This window comes from Echinops telfairi, unplaced genomic scaffold (assembly GCF_000313985.2).
Source record: "Echinops telfairi isolate 266 unplaced genomic scaffold, ASM31398v2 ScPeMD7_6;HRSCAF=24_0, whole genome shotgun sequence".
In the NCBI taxonomy this organism is placed as follows: domain Eukaryota; kingdom Metazoa; phylum Chordata; class Mammalia; order Afrosoricida; family Tenrecidae; genus Echinops; species Echinops telfairi.
In genome coordinates this window covers 21,353,632-21,367,333 of record NW_022103902.1, presented here as the reverse complement: position 1 = coordinate 21,367,333, position 13,702 = coordinate 21,353,632, and the positions used below count along the sequence as shown (strand labels likewise).

The following is a 13,702-nucleotide window of genomic DNA, read 5'->3' as shown; positions in this document are numbered from 1 at the left end:
CAATGGCTTTCAACTGGGAAAGATTTTACATCCTTCTCATCAGGAGCCATTTGGCAATATCTGGACACAGTTTAAGTTGTCAAAACTGGGTGAGGGGGTGGCACTGAAGAGGGAAAGGCTAAGGATGTTGCTAAACATCTTATAACGCACAGAGCACTCCCACTCCACTCCCCCTACACCCCAGTCCAATGTCAACAGTACTGAGGTTAATAAACCTTGAATGAGAGGGTTTAAAAAAAAAGTCTTTTTCTGTCTTTAATCGTTGGTGACTTTGGCAGTTGTCTGTGACTTATGAAAATGTAAGACGTTCCAAGATAAATGTGGACACATGAGGACCAATGAATCATTTTTTTTTCTATCCATCACTCTTACTTTAAGAAAACAACATGATGGCACTACCTCTCTTTGCAGAGTGGAGGGAAGTGATGCACTGACCAAACCCTCGCAGACAAAGGGGACGGTCTATGGGGCTGGGCTCTTCCTTTTCTTCTTTACGGCTTGCAGGTCCACAGAGCTGATCATTGGTCCCACAGTCAGTAATTCACCCACACTCTGTTTCATGCCATCCATTGCAACCCCCTCAATATTACTTATTTCATGTCCTCCGTTTCCGGTTTCCCCTCCACCTTCTTCCTTCACCCTTCGGAACTTTGTCCTTGGCCGATGGCTCTTGATCCCAAATGGCCAATTGTTCAAAGGTGTGCACACATCAACAGGGTTACTATTCCCAAATGATTGGTTATTCTAAGATGTACACACACCAATAGTGTTAGTATTTCTCTTATAGACCTGTCCATTATTTGGTTGAACATTGAGCCATGGGGGGAGTTCAGTTCCATACCCAAAGAGTGACCGTGGACTATAGTGTCAAGGTCTACACAAGGAAGCCAGGTCTGTTCCACAATTTTGAGTTTTGTTCTATATCTTTTTCCCACTCAATCCAGGGCCTTCTACTGTGGTCCTTTTGAGAGTAGTAGGTAGTGGTAGTGGGGCCTTAGAGCCTGATGGTCCCATGATCTCTTAGTCCACTGGACTAATTGCTTCCCCGTGCCTTCAGTTTTCATCCCCTTCTTTCCTCTGAACAACCAAGAGGCCAACAGTTGAACCTTAAAAGGCTGGTCTTTCCAGGGAGGTCAAAGCTCACAGTCGTTCAGAATCCTGAATGCTTTTCCGTTAAGTTTCCGGCAGCTCAAAAGGGGTTAAAAACACTTGCATTTAATTTGCTCTCAGCATTTGCTCATAAATGTTAGATTGTTTATAACTCTGCTATTTAATTATTTATTTACACGCACGCACACACACACACACACACACACACACACACACCCTAAATCGCTCTGGGAGCAATTGGAAAAATGGGAAGAAAATCAACTGCAGAGACAGGAGACCTATGGTTAGCAGCTAGGCCTCCTCCTCGTCCCTGACTTGTCATTTTTAATGGAGTTCCTGATGGGGGTCCCTTACCTCCAAACTGGTTCCTCTTCCGACCTTCCATGGAGAAGATTATGAGCTGAGAGCATCAGCAAACGGCACCACTGACCACCCAGTGGCTCAACTCGGACATCTTTTACCCCTCTTTACTTTGCTGCACCCACTCCCCATCAACCACACTACAAGCAAGTCCTGTGGCTCACCCTCCGAAGGATAGACTGAATCTAGCTACTTTAGGGACTACCGAATTCGTAGCTTACATATTATACAACATAGAGGGTGCACTGGTGGAGTAGTAGTTACAAGTTGGGCTGCGAACCACAAGGTCAGCAGTTCAAAACCAGCAGTTGCTCCAAGGGAAAAGGGGAAACTTTCTACTCCCATGAAGAGTTACAGTCTCGGAAACCCACAAGGGCAGTTCTACCCTGTCCTACCGGGTCACTATGAGTTGGAATAACTCCCTGGCAGTTAGTTTTTGTTTGATATCTGTGGTTATATCCCCAAGTGGGAAAGGGTTTCTTTGTTATGTTAGTGAGAGAATAACCACAGCCAGTGTTTTAAGCCCACGTCTTCTGAGATTAAACAAGCAGGTGAGCCAGTCCACCTGGAAGAAGAGGGTTGCCAAGCTACATGAAGATCTCCCGGGAGCAGAAGTTCAAAATAAAAGGCCATTCTTCAGTGCAACCGAGCAAGACAGTCTTCCTCCAACAGAGCCAGCACCCTGCGTTCAGATTTCTGGCCTCCTAAGCTGACAGTGCCTTGACGCTCTCCTTAGGGTTTTCAGTGGCTTATTCCTCTGGCACGTGCTCTTAGAGTAGCTAAGACACATAGGAGAAATGATGAAGTCAGAGTTGAATAGAACATATCAAAGGGCAGCTCGAGAAGACAAAGTAAAATATTATTATGAATGTGCACAGCCCTCGAAGTAGAAAACCTAAAAAAAGAGCATGCTCAGCTTATCTTAAACGGAAGGAAATCAAGAAAAAAATCAAGGCTCGAGTTGCAATATTGAAAGATTCTATGGGCCAAATATTGAATGATGCAGGAAGCATCAAAAGAAGATGGAAAGAATACACAGAGTCACTGTACCAAAAAGAGCACGCCAACATTTCAGGAGTTAGCATATGATCAAGAACAAGACATTGGTGCTGAATGAAGACGCTCAAACTGCACTGAAAGCATTAGCCAAAAACAAGCCTCCAAGAAGCAATGAACTACCAATTGAAATGTGTCAACAAGCTGATGAAGCAAAGAAAGCACCCATTTATCCATGCCAGGAAATTTGGGAGACAGCTACTCAGCCAACTGTATTTGTATCCATTCCAAAGAAAAGGGGCCTCATAGAATGCTCAAATTACAGAACAATATTATCGATATAATATGCAAGTAAATTTTGTTTAAGATCGTCCAACAATGGTTCCAGCAGTATATCGACAAGGAGCTGCCAGTGGTTCCGGCTGAATTCAGAAGAGGACTTGGAACAAACGGTACCACTGCTCATGTGAGATGAATCTTGGCTGAATGCAGAGAATACCGGAAGGATGTTTACTTGTGTTTCATCATCTCTGCAAAGGTATTTGACTGTGTGGACCATATCAAACTACAGGTAAACTTGAGAAGAATGAGAATTCCAGAACACTTCATTGTGCTCATGCCGATCCTGTACATGGATCAAGAGGCAGTTAGTTGTTTATTTTATTTATTTATGTTTTCAAGAGGCCGTTGTTTAAACAGAACAAGGGAATGTTGCATGATTTAAAACCAGGAAAGGTGTGCAACATAGTTGTGTCCTTTTACTATATTTATTCAATCTGTATGCTGAGCAAATCACCAGAGAAGCTGGATTATATGAAGAAGAATTTGGCATCAGGATCAGAGGAAGGCTTATTAAAAACCTGCAATATGCCGATGATACAACCTTGCTTGCTGAAAGTGAGGCAGACTTCAAACTGCCCTCTGTGAAGGTCAAGGATTACAGTTTTCGGAATGGATTACAACTCAATGTAAAGAAAACGCAATCCTCACAATTGGATCAATAAGTAACATCATGATAAATGGAGAAATTATTGACGCCAAGGATTTCATCTTGCTTGGATCCACAATCAATGCTCATGGAAACAGCAGTCAAAAGAACAAAGGATACATTGCATTGGGTAAACCTGCTATACAAGCTCTCCTTGAAATGTTGAAAAGCAAGGATGCTACTTTGAGGACTAAGGTGTGCTTTACCCAAGCCATGGTATTTTCGATTGCCTCGCACGCATGTGAAAGTTGGCCATTGAATAAGGAAAACTGAAGAAGAGTCGATTCATTTGGACTGTGGTGCTGGTAAAAAATATTTAAAGTACCACAGACAGCCAAAAGAACAAGCAGATCTGTCTTGTAAGAGGTCTCGTGTATCTTGAGCATGGATGTCCCAGGAGCAGGCAGTGTTTCATTCCGTCGCACACAGGGTCACCGAACAGACTCAGAGGCACCTAACAAAAACCACAGCGTCCTGAACTGTGAGAACCGAAATTTCAATTTGTAGAAGCCACCATTTGTGGCATTTCTTTCTTGTTTTTAAATCAACTTATGTTCTTATCGGTCTCTCTATGCATCTATCTACACTGCCAACTCTGACTATCTATGTGTGTTACTGTGTATACATTTTGTTTCATTTAAATAAGTTTATCGGGGGCTGGACTATGTATGTGTTTTTAATTTTACCATTTTTATTTATTTTCTTGCCCTCTTCTCCTCCCCAGCCACCTCAGCTTCTCTGTAACCACCACGGTCTGCTTCTTTTAGCGTGGAAGCCTTTTTCTCGAATGTTTTTCTTATTATAGTGGCCTCACACAGTAGTTGCCTTAATGGGATTGACTAACTCCCCTCAGCATATCTTCCTCCTGCAGCTACATCACCAGGTGTTTGGCATCTCCATCATGACTCTTTAGGAATGCACAGTACTCCATTGCACAGTTACATTATATTACCATCCCTCACTCGTGAGCATCGAGGTTGTTTCCAGCTTCTTACTATGGCGGATAGTGGTTCAATACACGTGGGTGCACATGTATCTGTCTGCTCGTGTTTCGCTCATTTCTGTTATCTATAAACCAAGTTTATAGATAGTTTATGATGGCTCAGTTATAAGATATTTCTATTCCAATTTGTTTGAAGAAGCTCCATATGGTTTTCCACAGAGATTGTACAGTTTTACAGTCCCACCAGCAGTGTACGAGGGTTCTAATCTCTCCACATCTCCAGAGTTGGTTTTTTCCAACCATTTTATTGGGAGCGAATACAGATATCCTATCATTTCCATAGTTCAATCACATCAAGCAGTATTGTACAATTGCTACCACGACCAGTTTCAAAGCATTCTCTTCCTTCCTGAACTCCTTGACACCAGCTCCCCTTCCCTTCCCTGCTCCCTCCTGTACTTGTGACTCTCTCTCTCTCTCTCTTTTTAACTTGGCTTTCAGTACCTCTCTGAGGTGGTATCTCATTACTGTTTTGATATGCATTTCTTGAATGGCTACTAATCGTGAGCATTTCTTCATATGTTTGTTAGCTACCTGAGTATCCTCTTTGGTGAACTGCCTATTCATGTCTTCTGCCCATGGATTGGATTGTTTTTCTTGTGGAGGCCTTGCAGTTTTCAATAGATTTTCGAGATTAGTCCTTTATCTGTTATATCATTGCCACAAGTTTCCACACACCCACCCTCCGAGCCTGTGGGTTCTCTCTTTAATTTTTTGATGAAGTCTTTTGATACACACAGATGTTCTATGTTTAGGAGGTCCAGTTCTGAATTTTGTCTTCTGTTGTGTGTTTTTATGTTTGATAATGTGCTTTTGTCTTATGTTAAGGTCTCTAAGCCTGTCCCTATTTTTTCATCCATGATCTTGATCATTCTAGGGTTTACATTTCATCCGTCTTGAATTTGTTTCTGGAGATGGTCTGAAGTACCTGTTTCATTCCTCTGCAAACCAAGACCCAATCTTGCAGCACCATTTATTTGGGTGGTAGTTACATAAGCTGGTGTCTATTTGAGGATTAAGAGTGTAGGGGTGGAGTCTAGGCTGTCAATCAAGATATAGCCAATGAGGCCTCTGTGTGGGCATGGTCTTCCCCTAAGGATTCTGGGAATTCCAGTTTTTCCTCCTTGGAAGCCAGACACTTCTCATTCCCTTGGAGACGCTCTACTGACAAGACACATGGGAGATGCTCTACTGACAGACATGTGGCACTAGGCTGATAGACCTTGTGCCCTGGGAATGGGAGAAGCTACGTTAAGACCCCTGCCAGAGCTGATATGCTTACAACACCACTGGATCCAAAGACTTTCTATCCACTGGCCTGTGACTGTCCTGCATTCAGCATCATTGCATGTGTTTCCTGAGTCTGAAGAGGACTTTATAGATCAGTATCAGACATATGAGCTGATACCGGACTTATGGATTTGATCTGGACTGCGTTGGGATGCTTTCTAAATGTACAATTACCCTTTATATAAAACTCTCTCTTATACACATATGAGTTTCTATGGATTTGTTTCTCTAGTCTACTGGGACTAACACAATTTGTTGAAGAGACTATCTGTTCCCCATTTGATGTGTTTTGGACTTTTATCTAAAATCATGATGCATTTCTGTTATAGAAGCACTTGATGATTAAGTCCTAAGGATAGGACACAACCAAGAGTGAAAGGGTCAATAGTAAACTGGACAAAAAACCCAGGACCAAAGATGTTTATGACAAAAGAGCATAAAGAGAATAGGCATTTCCAGGATGAAATTAGGAACGATCTTAAAATGAACAATCATGGATGGAATTTGCTGTTTAGAAGAACATTCCTACGAAGCCATTCCTTCTCCACAATGGTTTATTTATGCATGCTCATTCTTTCTTTCTTTTCCTTCCTCACGGCCGTCGCCTAGATTTCCAAAAAGAGCCCAGACTGAAGGGTTTGGGTTCAACATTCCGTCTCAGCAGTTACTAACCCTGTGACCTTGGGTTGTTGCTAAGCTTTGCTGGTTCTCAGGTTCCTCCTCTATAAGGTAAGATGATGACAACTGTATGATGATTATTGTGGTCAGTCAATGCAACTATGTGTGGGGAGTGCCTGAAGTGGTTCCTGGCAGAGGATGAGCCCCACCCCCACCACCACTAAATTACTTGTTAACTTAAATGGTTGAATGAATGAGTGCATAACATTTCTTGATTACTCCCCCAAAAGAGCTGATATCACTTACAATAAAAATTACATTTATAATGGGAGTGTTAATACAGAGATAAAAAGAAATGGCACTGGATAAAGTGGGAATAATTGTATAAGGATTTGAAATATGAAGTTAATACAATTGATTATTCTAATAATTGTACTTGGTTTTTCCAAGTATCACCTGAGCTAGAAAAGAATGCGTTAATCAGCTCGCATAAGGATGTTCACAGATAGGGTTCTCATGTACCAGTAGTTCTTCCAAATGTGCAACCCAGGCTGGCAGCATCAGCCTCACTTGGGAATTTGTGAGACGTAAATTCTCAGTCACATTGCAGGGCTTCTGACTCATAAACAGGAATGGGGTTCCAATCACCTGTGCTTCAATAAGCCCAATGGGCAATTTTGCTGTACCCTAACACTGGAAAACCATTGTGATACATACATGTTAACAACAGTGCCAGGCTTCTTGAGAGCCAGATTTTGGGTTTTTATCTATTGAGCTGACATGGATGCAAACAGCATAAACCCATTCATGCAGATGATTCATTAAGCCATCATGAGATCCACTCAAACCAAAAATCAAACCCACTGCTATCAACCTTGATTCCAACTCACAGTAACTCTGCAGGCTAGAGTCAAGCTGTCCCATGGGGCTTCCAAGGTGGTAAATCTTTACAGAAGCCGACTGCCACGTCTTTCTCCTGTGGAACAGTTGGTGCGCCCAAACCACTACTGGTTAGCAGCTAAACACTTTAACCTCCATAAACCAAGGCTTGCTTATGAAACCAGATTGGAAAATTACCCCATGGCACTCAGCTTAAAACAGGTATGCCTTTCTCACCCACATGGCTATTGTTACAATAATGCTAAGAACTTTGCATACACACGCCCTTCAACATTCAACATACATTCGTTTTGTGTGCCTAGTGTTTGGTGCTGGTAGCACAATGGTTACATGTTGGGCTGCTAACCTCCAGGTCATCAGTTCGAAACCAACGGCTGCATTGGAGAAAGACAAGGCTTCCTATCACCATAAAGAGGGATAGTCTTAGAAACCCAGGGGCAGTTCCACCCTGTCCTGCAGGGTTGCTCTGAGCTGGAATTGGTTTTGTTTGTTTTGAGTGTTTGGTGCAGGGCAGAACAAAGCAAGCACTCAAGAGATACTTGTGAAAATAATGTAACCTGAATACGTATGTGAGCAGCGACTACTTCTGAATATACATCTTGCCTCTGAACTCGTTCACTTAAAGCAGGCGTCCTCACGGCCTACGGACCGCCGAGGACATTTATCCAGCCCGCCGGGTGTTTTTGCCTTTTTGTTTTTTATTCAAAATAAGATATGTGCAGCGTGCATAGGAATCTGTCCATAGTTTTTTTTTTTAAACTATAGTATGGCCCTCCAACGGGTCTGAGGGACAGTGAACTGGTCCCCTGTTTAAAAAGTTTGAGGATCCCTGACTTAAAGACTTCAAGATGAAGGCAAAGGGATCATCTGAAATATATTAAAAGTTAAAATAAGCTAGTTGTTAGGGGAGAGGAATGTTGCCAATGCCTTTATATAATAACCTAGAGTTTAAAATCTCACCAAGACCAACACCACATGATTCCAATGCACCACATCACACTCATTGGGCACATTCACCGGGTCAGACAGGGGTGCAACCATGCAGAAACACACTAAAAGCCACGTGCAAACATACCACACTTTTGCCACACCCACAGTATATGCATGATCCACAGACAGTAGTCAGCCAATAAGAACAGTCAACACTAGAATCAAATCCACACTATTCTTGGGCACAAAGATGAGGGCAAGAAGGAAGATGGGCTGGTGGTGCCAGAAGAGGTTTTTACCATCATTCTCCAAGGACCTGTGGGCACTGCTGCTAAAGATTTGATCCACATGATTCAAGATGAACTCAATCACCACTTGCTGAACCCGGACTGCAAGGAAGGCTGCATCTCCATTGCACCCCGTGGCTTCAATTTCTTTAGACCTAGACCATGGGAGAAACACAATTCAGTGAGCAACTCTGCCCTGTAACTGAAGCAGTTAGGGGAACCAGTGGGCCTGTCCTATAAACCTCATGTCCCAAATTCAGAGTGTTCCTCTGTAGACTATGTTCACTCTATTGAAGACCAATGGAAAGGACTCTGCCGGTCCCTGCGGGAAACAAATGATTTGCAATTGACTTCTCGCCTAAAAAGAGCTTGGTGGGGCGGTTACAGTTGGGCTGTTAATTGCAAGCTCAGTGGTTCAAACCCACTGTTCCACAGGAGAAAGATGAAGCTGCCTGCTCCTGTAATATTCACAGTTTTAGGAACCCGAGGGAGCAGTTATACTCCGCTTTGTAGGGTCACTATCAGTCAGAAGAGATGCACTGACACAATGGGCTCAATGGCTGCAACAATGGGCTCAAGCATAGGAGCCATTGTGTGGATGGCGCAGGCCCTGGCTGTGTTTCGGTCTACTATGAACAGGGTTGGAACTCACTCAATGGCACAACACTGGCAACAACAACACCGAGTCAGAATCAACTAGACAGCAGTGGGTTTGGTTTCATGGCTTACTAACCTAAAGGTCGGTGATTCAAGATCCACCCAGCAGGACTGTGCATTTAAGTTCTAGTGATTAGCTTCTGTGAAGATTAAAAGCCAAGAAAACCCGGGGGGAGCAGCTCTGCTTTATAAATCATTGGGTTGCCAGGAGTCCGAATCGACTTCATGACTTTGGATTCAGATTGTTTTTTATTTTAAAGGATTCTACAAAGGCTGAACAAATTTGAAAGAGCTCCTAAGTATTCGATGTGTAAGTTATTCTACTGAAACAATCAAATGCTATATTTGTGAGGACAGAACACAGGACTTTGTTTTTCATAAGCTCTTCTTCACTCCGTGCAATCCTTCTATTGGACAGAGCATTGTTCAGCAGGTCACAGGAAGAAGCTGACTCATGTGACCTGCGACCCCACCAAAATGGAGATGAGCCATGAGGTAAAAAAAAAAACAAAAAACCAACTCACTGCCATTGGGTCAAATCCAACTCATACCCTTTTAAAGAAATGATAAAATAAGGACCCATCATCGTAATCACATTCTAATGGTAGCCCAAAAAGGGCCATTAGAACACAAGTTTCCAGCTTAGCAGGCAAAAAGTTCCGGCTCTTAAAACCACCTCTAATTCATACATGCTCTAGATAGCCATGTAGCAATCAGTTTCTCTTCAAGGGGCTTCCATTTTGAAGTACCCATTCTCCATGTCACCAGGGGGTTGCTTTGCGTTTACTGGGTGGTAAGAGGTGGGGGGGGGGGGGGGGTAGGTTACCTGAGGAGGTTTGGAGCCCACACCAGGGCCAGGTTCCTGGCATGCATGTTGGTCTTACTGCTGAAGGAGGCAATGTGAGCCAAGTGTCGGATCAGGTATTCCAAGGTCCTGTAATGTTCCATTTTAGTTTTGACAAAGACAGAAATGTTAGTGCCTTTGTAAAGCCCAACATCTGGAGATAATTCCCTAAGTTTGGATTTAAGAAACTCTAAATATTTCTACTCTCGTGAACTTTGGAGGAGTATCAAGAAGATATCAGGACTGAGGGAAGTCATTTTTTGGCCCTGGGCATGCTAGCTCAGGGTAGGTAAAGACAACAATCTCTTCCCGAGTCAGCTAGGGTTCCCAGAGTACCAGCCAGACACAGAATCAGGGAATCACACAAGCTGATGTTTCTTAAGAGTCCACTCGTTCCTCCTTCCGCCCAGGGTAGAACTGTCTTGGAAGCGGACTTTCCTCAAGAAGGACATTTTTTTAATTCTTCCAGCTACAAAGGAGCCCTGGTGGAAGGGTGGTTAAACACTCATCTGCTCCCCGAAAGGTTGATGGTTGGACCGTATCAGCTGCTCTGTGGGAGAAAGGTGTGGCAGGCTACTTCTCTCAAGATCGGCCACCTTGGGAATCCTATGGGGCAGTTCTACTCTGTCTATAAGGATCCTACAAGTCCAAACTCAACTCGTTGGCAATGGGTTTGCTTTGGTTTGGTTCAGGTAGGAGGAACTTGGTACTTCTCAAGCAGGGCTTCAAACCAGCTGTTCCCATTTTAATCATGGCCAACAAAGTAAACCTGAAATGGACCTCAGATTCGCTAAATCTGAGTGAGCCAGAAAAATTACCAGAACAAAAAAAATCACAAGTCAAGGTCCTTATGGAACTTCATTCCCCACTTGGAAAACAAGAGCCGTGTGCGCGTCACAGAGCTGCCCTAGCTCTTGACCTACAGGATTGGAAACAATGGCGGCCTGCTCAAAGATGGAGGCGGACCACACCACTTTGAATGTGTGTCACTCTCCACAGTCCTGCTAATAATCCTGCTAATATCAGGCTCTCGAAAGGGCTCACCAGGCCTCTTCAGAGGCGTCCATTTCAAGGCTTTGACCCATAATTTTTCCTGTTCCTGTGGTTATTCTGTTTCACTTAAATGAAAGCTTGGGGTGTTTCCCTTTCACTTTGTCAGCCCTGACTGAACTGTGTGGAACCCATTGGAAGCCCAGCTCTCAAAGGAGTTCTTTTAAGTTGCTGAATCGTATCTATCATTGTTAGGAAGTTGTTTTGTTTTGTTCTGGTCTTTTGCTTTATGCGACATCAAAATCGGTTTCCTCTGATGAGACTGGCAGGCAGAGGGAACACTGGGAAAGATGGTACAACGAGGGGATGACGTGACGGGTTGGAGATGATGTAAGGGACAGCACGGATGGACGAGCAGCAGGTCAGTGAGCTGAGTGCTCAAGAGCTCCTGTGAAATCCTGTTTCGAGGACACCTCTGGTGCCATGGGCTTGATTATGCTATAAAGATGCAGAAGAGCCAAGAACCCTTAGATGTCACCACGAGGCTGGTTTGTGTGATCACATGACTTCCTGTGGGACTTATAGGGGTGCCCTGCAAGTGCCTTGTTAAGCACCAACTTTCATAGACCCAGGAAAGCCACCATCCACCCAATTGGATTCCGTTTTGGCGCCAGCCTGCGTCTTTAGTATCACCACCAGACCAGGCAAATTAATGACACTGGAGACTCGTACCTATAATGGGATGGAGGGAGCTCCTGGATGACATGTTGGATTCGAGCCAATTGGTCTTCTTCAGGACAATGAGACACTGCCTCCTGTGGAGAAGAACGTGAGGGTGGCCTGTGAGAACTCCTCCCGGAGTGGGGACACCACCTGGATGCACTCCATTCGTTAGGTCCCTGCTGCTGCAGCCTCAAAGAAACACCCAGAGACAACCCCACCCTCCCAAGGGGCAGGCTTGTCTATTAAAAACACAACCAACTAACATTTCTAAGGGTTCAAGATGTGGCTTGTCTTTCAACGGGTGCATACAGGGCCATGTGAACTGCTCGGTCTCTGAATGTCGTCTGACAGTTGTCAGGAATCTGGTCAAGAATGTGTAGAATCTTGGGCGTGTCTCGTGTGGCAGAGAGAGTCACGGAGACTCAGAGAGCTAAAGAGATGAAAGCCAGAGAGAAGTCGCGATGGAGAGATAGGACAAGAAGGGCCCATTTCCTCAGCAGCTGTCTTTCTGGGTAAGACAGCAGTCCCCACCTGGCCTGGGAAGATTCCTGGACCCCCGGCACTCAGCTGCTGCCTGACGGAGGTGCCAGGAAGCAGAGAAAAGAGCTTTGTGGTTATTGCCTGCGTGAGTATTTTGTTCCCTGACTGGACCCGGGCCCTCCAGGAGAGGCAGGAACAGCTGTAAAGCCAGTGGGATCACAGGTCGGTCCAGGCCCATCTGCTACCTGTCTGGTTTCTCCATAACCCAGGCATCCCCGGACTTAAGTTCTGAGAGCGTGCCCTACCTGTGTGTAAACTGGAGTGTGCCCTCGGATGGAGGGCATCCGTGTGGCTACCTCTGTCAGTTCAATACCAACTGAAATCACATCTATCTTCCTTTTATTGAGGTATAATTTATAGCAGTGTACAAACCGTAAACTATAGTTGGATGGATTTTCCCCCCGGGTGTTATCACCCATGTGACTCTCACCCAGAACAAGATATACTTTAAAAAGGACCCCTGAGCTCACTTCAATCCTTATGATCTTGGATTTCACAGGCATATTCAATTTACACAGTCATGTATTGCTTCCTGGGACATCTACTTGGCATTTGTACAAAATGAATGGTAGAACCATAAAATATATCCTTGAAACTGGTTTTTTTAATTGCTCTTAAAAGAAAAAAAACTGCTCTTGGCAATATAACTCCAAATAAGCTCCTAACAGTGGCTGTTGCTTCCTCACATTGTTCACCTTCAACTGTCAGTGGTTTGCTGGGTGGAGATGCTGAAGTTCTCCTTTTTAGACAAGGAGAAATGAAAGGAATTAACTGACTGGAGTGGCTTCTGTTTGCAAAGCTCTATTCCAGGCCACAAGAGCCCTGGGGGTGCCGTGGGTTATGTTTTGGGCTGCTAACTCAAGGTTAGCAGTTCAAAACCAATAGTGGCTCCATGAGAGAAAAATAAGGCTTTTGACTCCTACAAAGACTTACAGTCTCAGAAACCTACAGGGTTGCTATGAACTACACTTGAGGTTTCTGGGTATATTCTAGGCTACACTTGCTGTGTCTATTCAAATTTAAAGAGCCCCAAGGCACTTGGTCCACCATGCACAACCCTCCCCAAATCCCCATCACTATCCTCTCCTTACACACATTACAAAATATACTCTCCTTCTCCCCTTAACTATACAACCCCTATTAGTTGACTGTTTCTTTCCTGTCTCCCTTCCTAGAACGTCAGAACGTTTCCCTCTCTTTTGCTGCCCTGCTATTTTACCAAGCACGATGTCCTTCTCCAGGAACTGGTCTCTTCTGATAACATGTCCAAAGTACGTGAGACGAAATCCCACCATTCTGACCTCTAAGGAAAATTCTGGCTGTACTTTTTTTTTTTTTTCAATCGTTTTATTAGGGGCTCATACGACTCTTACAATCCGTACATACGTCAATTGTGTAAAGCACATTTGTACATTCATTGCCCTCATCATTCTCAAAACATTTGCTCTCCACTTAAGGCCCGCAAT

The 13,702-nt window shown here is 44.0% G+C and overlaps 1 protein-coding gene across 1 annotated transcript in view; it reads right to left on the bottom strand.

Moving 5' to 3' along the window:
* Positions 1–13,702, bottom strand: part of ARHGAP31 (Rho GTPase activating protein 31) — a 126,843-nt gene that overhangs the window by 31,369 nt on the left and 81,772 nt on the right. Inside the window, exons 4-6 of the mRNA XM_045286159.1 lie at positions 11,706–11,788; positions 9,966–10,073; positions 8,410–8,637 (exon numbers count right to left, since the gene is read on the bottom strand). Of these exons, the coding sequence (XP_045142094.1) occupies positions 8,410–8,637; positions 9,966–10,073; positions 11,706–11,788 (419 nt within the window). The remainder of the gene's footprint in view (positions 1–8,409; positions 8,638–9,965; positions 10,074–11,705; positions 11,789–13,702) is intronic.